At 37.9% G+C, this 15,722-nt stretch overlaps 1 protein-coding gene across 1 annotated transcript in view; it reads left to right on the top strand.

The window, feature by feature from the left end:
• The window catches only part of LOC126377525 (facilitated trehalose transporter Tret1-like), a 36,668-nt gene extending 25,786 nt beyond the window's left edge, over positions 1-10,882 (top strand). The window contains exons 2-4 of the mRNA XM_050025309.1: positions 461-629; positions 2,644-2,831; positions 9,818-10,882. Coding sequence (XP_049881266.1) covers positions 461-629; positions 2,644-2,831; positions 9,818-10,882 — 1,422 coding nt within the window. The remainder of the gene's footprint in view (positions 1-460; positions 630-2,643; positions 2,832-9,817) is intronic.
• The last annotated feature ends 4,840 nt before the right edge of the window (positions 10,883-15,722 follow it).

Here is a 15,722-nt window from a genome sequence, read left to right as displayed (position 1 = left end):
CGTGGTCGCCATTCGAGAACCTTTCCGCCCCAACGGTCATCGGTTCTCCTCGCTATGGTTGTTGGTTGGTTGGTTGGTTCTCCTACCACGTGGAACGCAATAAATAGTATGATTATGATTATAAATCAGAGGAGCTCGGTGGCGCAGCGGTAAACGCGCTCGGTCTGCGATTGTTGAAGTTAAGCAACTTTCGCAAAGGCCGGTCATAGGATGGGTGACCGCAAAAAAAGTTTTCATCTCGAGCTCCTCCGTGCTTCGGAAGGCACGTTAAGCCGTTGGTCCCGGCTGCATTAGCAGTCGTTAATAACCATCTATCCGCACTGGGCCCACGTGAGGGTTTAAGGCCCGATCTCCCTATCCATCCATAGGGAAGGCCCGTGCCCCAGCAGTGGGGAAGTTAATGGGCTGATGATGATGATGATTATAAATACTCTCGATCTAAATAAGCTAAATGTTGCAGGTCCTAGCGGCTCTGGCAGTATCTCTAGCACCGTTCTCGGCTGGGCTTGGCAAGGGGTACAGCTCTCCTGCCATAGCATCTCTGCAGGGGCCTGGGGCCAACGCCACCCGGCGGGACTTCCAGCTCACGGACCAGCAGGCCTCGTGGCTCGCGTCACTCTCCTTTCTTGGTGAGTATCATCAGTAGTAATCGGGAGAGGTAGTGCCATTTGGGGTCAATAACTCTGAATGTATTGTAGAGCCGTGCTTGTCCAGTTGGTAGAACGCTTGTCTCTCACTTTGAGGTTACAGGTTCGAATCCAGAACAGGCCTAAACCAATAGTTTTCGAATTCACGTGCTCAGTGGATTATGTTATGAAAGACAACATCGTGAGGAAACCCATATTCCCGAGAAACGCATTTTCGGAGGTATGTGATCTTACCTGCATTCGGCTGGTTTTCCTTTCGCGGCTTGGAAGGACAGACAGGCAGTCGCTTCTGTAAAAAACCGGACCTGTCAAATCTTCAGGTTGGGTAAGCGGATCCTGTGAAAACCTGGAGATGATGATGCAGAGGACACTGCGTATTGCGGTTTTATATAACATAGATCTATCAAGGCAGAGCAAAGGAAATGGGAGTTTTGGGAAACTCTCGCCGTTCAAACGGCTTGGAAACATTAATGGCGGCCGACGGGTATTAGGATTAAACCTATGGGTTAAATTGTATCCACTTTTTCTGTAGAAATTATGTACATAGTGTGTGTGTGTGTAAATGAGTATAATATAATAGAGTAGTTTCACACTAGTCAGTACAAATTATTTTTATTTGGATACTAGCGACCCGCCCCAGCTTCGCTCGGGTGCAAAGCTGAGGAAAAAATGAAATTATTTACGACATCACATTAAAAACCTCAATAATAACAGTATTTCTCCACTATTTATTGGATGTTATTGTGCATATAAACCTTCCTCTTGAATCACTCTATCTATTAAAAAAACCGCATCAAAATCCGTTGCGTAGTTTTAAAGATTTAAGCGTACATAGGCATATAGGAAAAAGCGACTTTGTTTTATACTACGTACTGATACGAGTAAATACGTAAAAAATAACAATAAAAACCAGCTTTTTATAAATAGAATATTTTTTCCAGCGCGCCACACTGAGGCAAGCTCAAAACGCTGGCAACATTTCCCCTCTGAACTGCCAGGCCTATTCTCTGCGCAAAAAGGCTGCCAGCTCTTGGATCGCCAGTTGCCTCAATGAGACGCGGCGAAATGTCATTCAAAAACAACCAACTGATGTCATAGTTTTTCTTTCGACGTGACTTATTGTATATTTGCCGCAGATGCAGATTACTACTTGACCGGACGAATGGGGGGCGCTGAAGGCTCTCACCCGGTAGACGTCATAGAGAAACGTGATAAAATGTCGCACTTTACAAATAAATTAAATAGAAAAATAAAACATTTTTTAAAACCTTTGGAACTGACTTTATTTAGTAATTAGAATTTCAAAATGTATCTAAGACCTAGGAAACTACCCAATTATACCTAGGAGGTGTACAATCAAAGAGCAAAAGTTCAGTCACTTAGCCCAGCGAATTATTTGTAGACAGTGATGAAATTATGAACCATTGGTTGTCATAATTATAAAATTAATGTTTTTGTAGGTGTTTTTGGTTTATTACAGAAACGACATGTAACCAGGAGGTATTAAGTGCAACCAGATAATTTATTACTTTGCAAGAAACTGATTGGACTTTTGCAGCTTATCGTACATAATAGTATTAGGAGTTCTTATTAGAAAAGTTAGACGCAGTTAAAGATTTCCTATAAAATATCAGGCCCGTGGAGTCCCGGACTTTTGGAAGTGTACCCAAAGACAATTCCCGGTTCGTCTTTATTATATTAACAGTGTCGAAATATCGGAAGTCTCATATCCCTGATTTAAACGCGGTAAGAACCAGTAACAAGAACACATAATAACGAGTTCTTACCGCTACATCGGGATCGGGACGGGATGTCATCCCGTGATCATAGCACTTGCAACAGTGTCGAAATATCGGGAGTCTCATATCCCTGATTTAAACGCGGTAAGAACCCGTAATTATGTGTTTTAATTATGATAATAACCGCGTAAACCTAAAACAATGTATTTATTATGTTGTTTTATGTCCCCTCAAAGCACAATTCCTTGATATTCCAGGCGCCTTGTTCGGCGGCATGGCGGGCGGTGCTGCAATGCGGCACGGCAGACGGCGCGTGCTGTCGCTGGCTGCAGCACCGTGCAGCCTGTCCTGGCTGTTGACGGTGCTGGCCACGTCAGTGCGCATGATGTGCGTCACCGCCTTCCTCGGTGGCTTCTGCTGCTCCATACTCACAATGCTGTCGCAGGTCAGGAACTCATACGTACAGTCATGAGCAATATCATGTACCCACTTTAGAACCCTGTCGCACTATCATATTTGACATTTAATGAGACTTACGGTTTAATGTGTCAAAAAAGTTAATGTGACATAGTTTCACCCTCCATCATGGTTTCATGGTTTAACAGCCTCCGTGGTCTAGTGGTTAGAGCGTTAGGCTCACGATCTGGAGGTGCGGGTTCGATTCCCGATGGGGATATTGTTGAAATCACTTTGTGAGACTGTCCTTTTTTTGGTAAAGACATTTCAGGCTTGAATCACCTAATTGTCCGAAAAAGTAAGATGATTCCGTGCTTCGGAGGGCACGTTAAGCCGTTGGTCTCGGCTATTAGCCGTAAAAACACCTCCACCAACCCGCAGTGCAGCAGCGTGGTGGAGTATGCTCCATACCCCCTCCGGTTGATTGAGGGGAGGCCTGTGCCCAGCAGTGGGACGTATATAGGCTATTTACGTTGTTATGTATGTGACATGGTTTCAAAATGTATACATATTAGTACTCGTGACCGTACAGCCTATATACAGAGAGTTGGTGACAACGTACTGAATACTCAGGATTCAGCTCACGATTTTGAAAATATATTATTTTACTCAACAAATGCGTTGGTGGTGTAATGGTCAGCATAGTCGCCTTAAGCAGTTGATCCGAGTTCGATTCTCGGCCAACGCACTCTTTTGTACTTTCCGAAGAGGGTAAAACTTTCCGCAAAATTCAATGTTTTTATTTTGGTTAATTATGAAAAGAATAAAACATACTTATACGTGCCTCTACTGGGCACAGTCCTCCCCTCAATCAACTGGAGGGGGTATGGAGCATACTCCATCACGCTGCTCCACTGCGGGTTGGTGGAGGAGTTTTACGGCTAATAGCCAGGACCAACGAACGGCTTTAATGACTTCCAAAGCACGCCATCATCTTACTTTTTCGGACAATCAGGTAACTTACTAAGTGATTTCGACTATCTCCCCATCGGGAATAGAACACGGACCTCCGGATCGTGAGCAACTAATCACTTCAATCGGGAGTTTCGAACTAATAGCTTTTAAAGACAAGACAATAGTCAAACCATTTAATTTTCCATAAATTCATCATGAAACAAGATAACTTAACTGATGTAATCATTAGACGGATTCCCGAATTCGTCCCAAGTTTATCTTCTAATCTCTTAATCTCCCCGAAATTGAACTAAAATGAACCTTATATCTCGGTAATAGGATAAATACATAAATCGCGCAACGGCTTCTAAAGCCAAAGAAACTAATTTTCGGGTGGCCCGCATATTTCCGACGCGGTAGAGTGACCATGAGACTGGGCCGCTTTGGGAATTTGAAAGGAGATATTGCTTACATAAAATACAGGACCGGGTCTAGACCACTTACAAATACAGATTGTACTAAATACAGAATGACGAATACAATAGATACAAACATCGTACATAGCGGTCAAACACATAACCCTCCTTTTCGTCGCAGTCGGGTAAATCCAGAATGTAAAGCTTGAACAACAGAGCGTCGCCAAGTCCCTTTGGCCCGACTATCTACATAGAACTATTTCTACGTCATCATCATCATCACCCTAACGCACAGTGTTTCATATCACTCAAAAAATTTCCCTATGCTGTTTATCGCATAAATCGATCAAGAAATACATTTTGAATGCATGAGTAAAACAGCCACGTGTCTATTTCTAATACTTTTTTTATTAAACATATTTGAAAAAGTCGCAACCTTGACCTCGAAAAAGTTTAAAAAAATTCTGTAAGCGTATTTGATAAAGATATCTTTTTTGGAATAATATTGTTTCATAAAGGACCTGCAGAGGCATATTTTCCAGTTTATATTTTTGGAGAATCACCTCTGGTTATCGAGTTATCAATTTTATTCAGATTTTTGTTTTTATTTTTTTTCTCCCATAAAACTCAAAAGTGCGGTTTGTGACCAACACTGAAAGATTCCTCTTAATTAGGTCTATCATTGATATAAAAATCAAGTCGCACTATGGAGGCGTTTACAAGTAATCGAATTTCAAAATATAGTGTTAGGGTTGTCAGTCAACTTGACCTTTTATTTTAGTTAGCATGAATATATTTTTTACTTAATTGCACATACAGGGTGTAAAAGAAATGAGTGATAATACTGAAGGTCGTTGTTCTGACCATGAAACTGAAAAGCTTTTCCCAAGGAACATAGTTCGAAATATAAAAAAAAAAATTAGTCTTCCATAGTAAATTAGCGATTAGCTGATGCAGTTTGTATGGGGAGCCGAATTTTTTATTAGGATTTCGACCTATGTTCCTTGGGAAAAGTTGTTCAGTTTGATGGTCAGAACAACGTCCTTCAGTATTATCACTCATTTCTTTTACACCCTGTATATAAAAAATAAGTAGCGGTTTTTTGCGAGATTTAAATCTAAATGTTTTTTAATCGTTGTTAGCGTTCCGTACCCGTTCCGAGTTTAATTCCGATGACAGGCTACGAGTGACATGGGAAGGGGTCCACCCTCGTTAGGTTTTAACTAAAACCCCATGTCAATACTTGTAGTCTAGAGGAACGGGGGTGAGGCTTTATGGAGCCGCCCCAGACCCATAAAGCCACTTTGCCTCAGCAGGACCTGACCCGCCCTGCTGAGGGATGTCCATCCGTGCTCCGAGCGGAGGACTTAATGCAAGGAGGGCATGAGGGCGCCAACCCTCGTGTTGGTCAGCGAGCGGCACTTTGTGAAGCTGTGGATAGCGCCACAGCCGGTACTTCTCAGACTCCGGAAGTAACCGCAAATATGCAAGGAAGTTGTACACGTTTGCAAATGTTTGAGTATTTCTACGCAGAAAGTAGAAAATATAAAATGAACGGGTCACCTGATGACCTCACACCATCGGACTTGACGACCATACTTTTCAGAGAAATGGGTCAACAACTCAAAGATCTTTCGCCTAGCGAAGAGAAAAGACTTTTAAGCGAAGTTGTTAACCCATTTCTTAGAAAAGCCATGACTTTATATAGAAAATGCTACAGGAATAAAAAGAGGTTCAAAGACAAGCATACCTTCTTCTTGGACAAACAATTCATTGACGATATACCAGTCGAATTTAAGAGAGTTATTACGACATCCAGTGAGGTGTGCAGTACTGAACTACCTCCGGAATCTACCGCACTGGATGTGACACTCTTGGATGCAACTGGTCCGTCGTCATCGTTGGCATCTTCTAATAATTCCAGTACAAGTTATAAAAAAGACCTCAAAATTAGGAAACGAATCATGGAGTCCCTACAAGGTCAACCTCAAACTAAAGTGATAAAATCTTTTGCGTCGACGATTACTTTAGAAGATGGAAGCAAAATAAGCCCAAAAGCTTCAAAAGATTTAGAAAAAGTCATAAAACATTGTCTTACATCACCAACGGAACCATCTGTAGTTTTAAATCAAGTTTCTGCGGTTGCGAAACCCTATACACCGGAGGAGGCTTTAGGTCTTATTATTGACCGAAAACTGAATGTAGAGACATATAAAATTTTGAGACAGGATCTGATGAGTCGAGGTTATTCCGCTTACCCTCCTTACCGTGAAATATTAAACGCGAGAAAAACGTGTTACCCAGCAGAAGAGATAAGTGTTTCAGAAATAGAAGCGTCAGTTTCGTTGCGTGGACTTCTTACACATACTCTTCAACGAATTGTTCAAAGTTGTGATGATAGTTTTGTCGAATATTGTAACAGAACAGGCAAGCAAGAAGTCTCGTGCGTATTTGAAGGGTCTTGGGGTTTCGATGGGAGCACAGGCCAAGCATTATATAAGCAACGCTTCTCTGACGGAGATATTTCCATAAACGAAAATAGCCTTTTTGCCACGACTTTTATTCCCTTACGTATAGTAATGGACAACCATTATATTGCCTGGCTCAATCCTACACCCCAATCGTATAGATTTTGTCGACCGCTTCATATTCACTACAGAAAAGAAACCAATAATCTTATTATCGAGGAAAAAACTTTGATAGAAGAGCAAATTAAACGTTTGACTCCTATTACGATTGAAACCTCAAAAGGAAATCATATAACATTTGTTTGCAACTTAACTTTGAGTGTAATCGACGGTAAAGTCCTCAACATTATTACTGGAACGTCATCACAGCTAAGATGCCCATTTTGTAAGCTTACAGCTAGTCAGTTTAATGATTTGGCGATATCTTACACAAAGCCAACCGTAAAAGAAAATATGCAACACGGCATCAATCCGCTTCATGCGTGGATACGTATTTTTGAGTTTTTATTACACCTCAGTTACAAGAACGATCCGTTAGTACGGAAATGGAGGATCAATAAGGGTAGCAGGGAAAGCCAAATTGTTGAAGAACGGAAACAACGTATCCAGAGTGAAATAAGAGACCGGATTGGTTTGTTGGTGGATGTAGTGAAACCAAATTCAGGAACCACAAATGATGGTAATTCAGCTCGCATAGCACTATCAGATAAGTACCGTGCCATATTTGCTGAGATTTTAGGTCTCGATGCATGGTTGGTTGACGGATTGCATATTATCCTTGTCACCATATCTTGCGAGTTTTATATAGACGCAAAAAAATTTGGCATTTTTTGCCGCACGCTCGCCGAAAAGTACGTACAGTCATTTAATTGGCACCCAATGACTGTAACGGTACACAAAATTCTAGTACACGGTGAAGAGATCATAGAATCATGTTCTCTTCCTGTCGGTATGCTCTCAGAGCAAGCGGCCGAATCGCGCAATAAATTTTGGCGCTCAGATAGGGAACACCATTGTCGGAAAATGGACAGGAGGAAAACTATGATTGACCTCTTTCACCGTGCGCTAGAGTCATCGGATCCATTTGTGTCTATGGCACACTACAGACAACGTCAAAGATCGTCCAATAAAATTTGTCTGCCAAAAGCTGTTCGTGAACTTCTGAAGCCGGTTCATGAAGAAAATTTACTTTTGGCAGAGGAGGATGATGAAGTTTTAACATTAGATGATGAAGTTTCAACATCAGATAATGAAGATCCATCCAATGTTGACGACTATACGTTAATACTCGAAAATGAAAATGATTTGTATGAGTCTTAAAGTTTTCTATTGATTATAAACAACATATTTATTAAACCTTTATTGACAACCCTAAAACGTCCTTACTGACCTTTATTCGTAACTTCTAAACGCCTCCATAGTGCGACTTGATTTTTATATCAATGATAGACCTAATTAAGAGGAATTTTTCAGTGTTGGTCACAAACCGCACTTTTGAGTTTTTTGGGAGAAAAAAAATAAAAACAAAAATCTGAATAAAATTGATAACTCGATAACCAGAGGTGATTCTCCAAAAATATAAACTGGAAAATATGCCTCTGCAGGTCCTTTATGAAACAATATTATTCCAAAAAAGATATCTTTATCAAATACGCTTACAGAATTTTTTTTAACTTTTTCTACGTCAAGGTTAAGACTTTTTCAAATATGTTTAATAAAAAAAGTATTTGAAATAGACTCGTGGCTGTTCTACTCATGCATTCAAAATGTATTTCTTGATCGATTTATGCGATAAACAGCATAGGGAAATTTTTTGAGTGATATGAAACACTGTGTAACGTTATCCCGTTTTTTCACAGGGTCCGCTTACCTATCAGAAGCGACTGCCTGTCAAACCACTACATATATTATACCTATTTTTTTTTTTGTTTTTGACGTAACTCATTGTTCGAATCCCAAATAGGACTCTAAAACAATGAATTCGATTTTATGAGTTTGAATTAATGTTTGCATCATAAATAATAGACTAGTTTCGAACTAGTCAAATCAGTTACTTTTTACTAAACGTCAAAACACTAAATTACTATGGAATCTGTATGAAGAAGCACACTGTGACGTCGTAGAGAAACATCATAAAATGTCGGACTTATTATTAAGTTTTTCTTGATTAAAATTCATAAATAAGGGATGGCGCCCAGAGTAGTCTATTTCAAAGCCGTACTGGGACTCCTGTCTTGCGCCTCTGAATAGTACTGACAGTTACTACTGCCCTCTGTCAGGTTCCAGGTTACAGTCCCTGTGACTCGCCTCGTCCGTCCAGCATTGCCGTACCGATGGCTCCCATCTCCGCCTCCCCATCTCCGGTTTTATCTACATAGAACGTCAAAATATCCATTTATTCTCCAACCGAATTGGCACCCTACTCATAATTGATAAAGTCTAAAACTCGGAACAAGTTGCAGTGAGCGCTCCGTTGCCTAATTTTCAAAATTCTCTCAAAGAAACTTTTATGTTAACGATAAAATTATTATTTATTAGTACGGAGATGAAATTAAATTAGTACTTAAGACCCTTGTTTGTTTCATTAGATGTTTATACGCCGGTGTAAGTTTAATAGGTAATTATGGAGTTTTAGCAGAGTACAATGTATAGGTGCTGGGTTTTACGAAGTTGTGCGCGATTTAACGGTCCTTTTTGGGGATTATCTGCTTTATATTGTTATATATGGCTCTGTGTATTATTGTGGATACAAAAAGTTTACAAATAAAGAACATTTAAATTACAAGAGCATTTGTAAATTTCGAGTAAAGTTCAGACATAAAAAGTTACGTGATTTCATTTTCCGTAACGTACTAAGTATAATGTTTTATTTAGGTACTCGTAATAGGCTACTTGAGAACCTAGTCAAATCAGATACTTTTTTACAAAACGCCTAAACGATAGTTTTCTCTGGAGTTTATATGGAAGTACTTACTGACCAGTACGGTAAACGATAAACCTTCGAAATAAAAACGATTCGTAATGTTACTAAGTTAAAACGATTAAATTATCTATGAAATGTTTTTTCTAGATCCCTAACTTATGTAGTTTAAAAAATATATATACCTATGTAAAGGTGTAGTACTTGGTCTAGCAGACCAGTGTATTTTAATGATTTATAACTGACATAATTCTCATTTTCCCATTTTAATTTTCAGGTGTACATCAGTGAGATATCGGTGCCTGACATCCGCGGCTGTCTGTCCGCAGTCTTGAAGATCGTCGGCCATCTTGGAGTCCTGTTCAGCTTCACCATCGGCGCGTACCTGGACTGGCAGCAACTCGCCCTTTGCATATCCGCTGCTCCTCTACTTCTATTCTGCACTGTCCTATACATACCAGAAACACCAAGCTACCTCGTTTTGATTGGAAAAGACGAAGAAGCGTACAAGAGTCTGCTCTGGTTGAGAGGGCCAAACTCCGATGTCGCCCAAGAACTAGCCACGATAAGAACCAACGTTCTGGCCAGCAAGAACTTCAGCCAACGCCAAAGTCAAATGTCTGGAAATCCGCTCTTGGGTTCTGTTGACGCTAGAACCATCAATAGATTGCTGGGCCCCATTTTAGTAACTTGTGGCCTGATGATGTTTCAAAGATTCTCCGGTGCTCATGCGTTTTCGTTTTACGCTGTCCCAATATTCAGAAAGACTTTTGGAGGTATGAACCCTCATGGAGCAGCGATTGCTGTGTCATTTGTCCAACTCTTAGCGTCTTGTCTCTCTGGTCTACTCATCGACACCGTTGGAAGATTGCCGTTGTTAATAGTCAGTTCTGTCCTAATGTCTATGGCTTTAGCAGGATTCGGCAGCTACGCATACTATGAAGAAGTCCATCGCAACCAAAGAATTCAGAATGTAATGTTCCACCAGACTATAGGCCAGAATGACTGGATACCTCTGCTATGCGTATTAGTATTTACAATAGCATTCTCCTTAGGAATGAGTCCTATATCTTGGCTTCTGATTGGGGAATTGTTTCCTTTGGAATACAGAGCGTTTGGTAGTGCAATGGCTACAGCATTTAGCTACCTCTGCGCTTTTGTAGGGGTGAAAACGTTTGTGGACTTCCAACAGGCTTTGGGGCTCCATGGGGCATTCTGGTTGTACGCCTCTATAAGTGTTGGGGGACTGTGCTTTGTGGTATGCTGTGTTCCTGAGACAAAAGGTAAGGATCTGGATGAAATGGATCCGAATTATGTCCAGAGTCTTTCGCCAAAAAGGTAAACTGGATTGTTGGAATAGATTAGGCGTCGCTTTTACTTGGAAAGAACAGAGTGAAAGGATAGTTTAAACATTGTTTTGACTCTCGTTAAAAATGTGAAACCAATTGAATGATTCTAATGATTTGATTACAAGTCCCTTTAAGACAAGAATGACAACCAAGACAATTTATTTTGAGAAAAGAGACCCCTTGATAAATGATCATCAGTAAAAAAATGATTTGAAAGAAAATGATAAATGAGACTATTTGGTACAAAGGTATCTGGATTGGTACAGTCAACAGGTTCCCGATACCGACCCCGCCGGCGTGGTCGACGATTTCCCTCATTCAGCGCTTATCGCTATCGACCCACTAGGGTCGATTAATTCTTTCAAATATTTTTCCTCTCAGACGACGCCCTGAACCGAGGTTCGCGCCCAACTGGGCACCCTCAGGCCTGTTGTCTTAAACGTTGTACCGGGTGAGAGCCTTCAGCGCTCCCCATTTGTCCGGCCAAGTAGTTAATGCCATCTGCGGCAAATCTACAATAAGTCACGTCAAAAAAAAAGGTACAGTCAATTTCTTTATGAACGACAAGGAATTCATGTATAGCATGTTTACCGATTTAGATACTAGCACTCTTCGGGTAAAAGCGTCGTCTCCAAAACTACCCTCATGTACGTAGTAAAAAATCGAATCCACCGCAAAATTTTGGCTGTGCTTATTACAATTTTTTAATAAAAAAATATGCCACTTAATTTTATGGTGGTCTTCTTAGACGGTTAGACGAATAGAGTAATATCATACGTTACACACTCGCATATCCTTTACCATATCTCTTGTTGTTTTGTGTGAAGTCTCGGGTGTTTTAGATGACTTTTTAATACACAAATAATGTACATTGCATCACAAAATATTGTACAGCAGTTCACAAATACACCATACTGTTCAGTAAAGAGTGATCAAAATAAAATCAAACCCTTTAATGAACCAAAATAAATGACGCTAACCGCAACAGCAATACTGCAGCAACAATAGAATTATTTTTAGATATAACCATAGAGAAACTAATACATATAAGTTATAAAATAGGAAATTATATTTCCACGTTAACATGTTTTATTTCCAAGCTGGAAATTAACTAAAGCGGAAATACATATTTATTTTGGATGTAAAATAATTTATTAAAAGCACCCTATTTTTTAAAAAATTTAAAGACCCGAGACTCAAAACATTCTAAATTTAAGATTGCAGTGGTCCATACTTTACCTCTTTACGTAACTTCCTTAGTAATTCTTATAAAGTGAATAATATAGAAAAAATACTACTTCCTCCAAATGGTTAATATATTCTCTGTAATCTTAAACGAATATTTTATCGAGCTTTCCTAACTACTCTATGACAATAAATATAAGACAATAATGATTATACCTAAATTGTAATTAATAACATATTTAGCTTTAGACACTGTTGAATTCCCTGAAATATATTATATTCTAATACATGAGATATTTAATAGTGTTTTACTTGGGAAGTTTACAGTGTAAAGAAATAAAATAATAAACGAATGTAGCAATAAAACCAAAACGAATTCAATAGTAGACACATGTTTCGACAACTGTAATTATTTAAATTGAAACAATAATTAAAGTAGAGAAATTCACAAAAACGGCAAATATCCCAGGAATTACACTATTAAATAATATATCTTTAGTACTTCCTTTTGGCGAGTGAAATTATAATATTTCTAATTTCCAATTTATTGTGAAATGTGAATATTAATTCGCGTAAAATATTGAAGTTAAAACCTGCATAAATTATAACAATTTTATCTGAATTTTATGAAGAAGATAATAAAGTTATAATATACAACAACACTTTAAAACAATACTTTTTCCAATTAAGTTTTTATGGAAAAATGTTTTTCCACCCGGGCAAAACATTTCTAACCGAAAAATGTATTACACAGTATTAATTATGTTAATAAATATTCATAATTATATGTATATAAAATTGGAAACTCTCTCTCTTTCTTCTATAACACTGTTACTTCTATCAAATTCTATTATTATTAATAATTAATATAATAATGTAACGTAAAAATAATGTATAGTGTACTTAAAAGATTTAGGGGAACAATTTTTTTGTTCAGTAGCGCGTATTTTGTATTAACGATGTAAAGTCGTGTTATCAGAGTATATTTTGCAGTTATTCTGTGGTAAATATTAAATAAGATATTTTGTAATGTGACAGAATATCAGCAATTTCGGGATAGCTCCCGCACCTAAGTTTTTATGGCCGTGGTAGTGGTTGTCTGGAAGATATTGCTTCAGAACAATGTTTTTTTAGTGTGCAATAAAATATATTTGATTTGATATCTTAATTCCGAATGTGTCGGGATTATAATGAGCTGGTGGCAGCACATCACAACTTAGACATATTTTCTGATAATTTTAATACCTATTCGAACTCAATTAAGGATATCCTATTCGCTTATAATATTAACATTAGACAGTAGTATTGTGTTTGTTTCTTTTTTTTATTATTGTTATTATTGCTTTGTCTTTAAGAATCCTAAGTTTTGAAATATACTTCATGTTCATATGTTTTATTGATGCATTGTTTGTGTAATGCAACAGGTAATGCACCTGGTACATTTACGTTTTATGTATTTTGTAAAACTAGATGCCGCAACAAACATTCCGTACAAGCTTCGTAACATTTGGCTACGCTGAGCACACATTTCTTAGGCTGGGATCTAGTTGAAAACATTTTTTTTTTTGTACCTATTTTTAGTGTTGTAATCCCAACCTGTTTTGTGAGCCAAATAAATAAATTCACTAAATAATACTATTAATTAATTTTAAAATAGACAATAATGTGTTAGGAAACTAGTAGTATATTTTTTGCTTAGCCTGACTTTTGAAATTACATTTTTTTCTTCGTTTATAAATATAATTTCATAAATATTAAGTATGAACTTTGAATATAAAAGCTTTTTTCAGTAGATAATGATTGTATGACTGAGCGTATGTATTCCAGAAAATGCTTATATTCTGTAATCATGTTACAAATACTCGAAATAGATTGATAGCGTAGATAACGTGAGTGTGAGTTATTTGGACTACATTCTTAAAACAATTGCATTGTAATAAAAATCATTACACATCATGAAAGCATGATGTCGTAACACCAGCAAATAACAAATATTTATCAGAATGAAATGAAAACATTTGTAAAAAATTACAGTGGAATATGATATCAAGTGGAATTTTCCGTCGCAAAAGTATAGAACTGAAAATAATTTCAAAATATCTTTTTTTTCATGAATTTTCCGACTCAAATACAACTTGATATCAACTCAGATTCATGGTCTGAATCATTCCCCTCGGTACTCATTACGATGCCACTAACATCCTGTCTTTATTGAAATGGCAAAGAGAGAACTTATAGCTACTTTAATTCTACATCGACTAATCTAGATAACTTTCCACCAATATTTTAATTTTTGTTTTCAATTACAATGCAATCGTTTTAAATTAAAATAAGTCCAAACTAGAATGTTGCCTTTATTAGCTTATGCCTGCCACGTAAGAGCCTGATGTTCATAAAATATAGTTAAAACAAATTATTTATGTCGAAACAATTTATTTATTAACTGATTGATATTTTACCTGACAAGAAAAGCGTAAGATACATTGACGGAATAGAAGAAACCTGTTGGAAGGGCCAAGTGAACGCAAAACGCGCGCCATACAAGTATGACCAAATAGTTCATATTTCAACTTTGCACACAAAGGTCGTCTTGTGCATTATAACCTGTAAGGCAAAAAATCTAATATCGACTATCATGCAACGAGATCCCTCCATCATCATCAGCCCATTAACGTCCCCACTGCTGGGGCACGGGCCTTCCCTATGGATGGATAGGGAGATCGGGCCTTAAACCATCACGCGGGCCCAGTGCGGATTGATGGTTATTAACGACTGCTAATGCACCCGGGACCAACGGCTTAACGTGCCTTCCGAAGCACGGAGGAGCTCGAGATGAAAACTTTTTTTTTTTTGTGGTCACCCATCCTATGACCGGCCTTTGCGAAAGTTGCTTTACTTCAACAATCGCAGACCGAGCGCGTTAACCGCTGCGCCACCGAGCTCCTCATTAGAGATCCCTCCTTATCACAGCAAAATTAAAAGCCTTAGTGTGATCGACTATTTCTCAAACAAAAAAATACTTTTGTGTGCAGCCTATCACATAAGATATACATTGTCGGTAAAGTGTCTATGCATTAATTTAAGAAGCAGTAAAGGTATCGTAGTTACCTATCTATTCTCTTTGCAGGAATAGTAGTAAAAGAGAATGGAGTTGAACCAACGACAGCGGTTCTCATATAAAATGTGCGTTAGGTCTTTTCCAACCCCTTTCTTCTATTCCGTGGATACATCCTATAATTTTTATTTTAAAATAAGAACACTCAACTTATGTACCTGACTACGTTAAAAGGTTTTTTTTTACTGTATAATTGTATATTGATTATTACTTAATAAAACTTCTTTTTTATTATTTTCTAATTATATTTAATATTCAAGTAAAAATTATTTTCCGATCAGGTAAAAAATCATCCTTTAAATATTACCGAAACTATCTCGAAAAATATGAAAGGAAAATATTCAATTAATATACACGAATACTATTATATTTTATATTTGGTGTTTTAAATTTCAAATACAGAAGGCCTGAAACCCTCAAAATATGCAGTAGAAATATATATTATTATTATAGACACGTATGATACATTATTTGCCTAGACAACTCAGTATAGAAAATGTATTATGTTGATTCCTAAATAATTTGAACAGAAT

Source organism: Pectinophora gossypiella, chromosome 23 (assembly GCF_024362695.1).
Source record: "Pectinophora gossypiella chromosome 23, ilPecGoss1.1, whole genome shotgun sequence".
Classification (NCBI taxonomy): Eukaryota; Metazoa; Arthropoda; class Insecta; order Lepidoptera; family Gelechiidae; genus Pectinophora; species Pectinophora gossypiella.
Note: the sequence above shows the minus strand (reverse complement) of the source record. Positions and strands in the feature narration are given on the sequence as shown.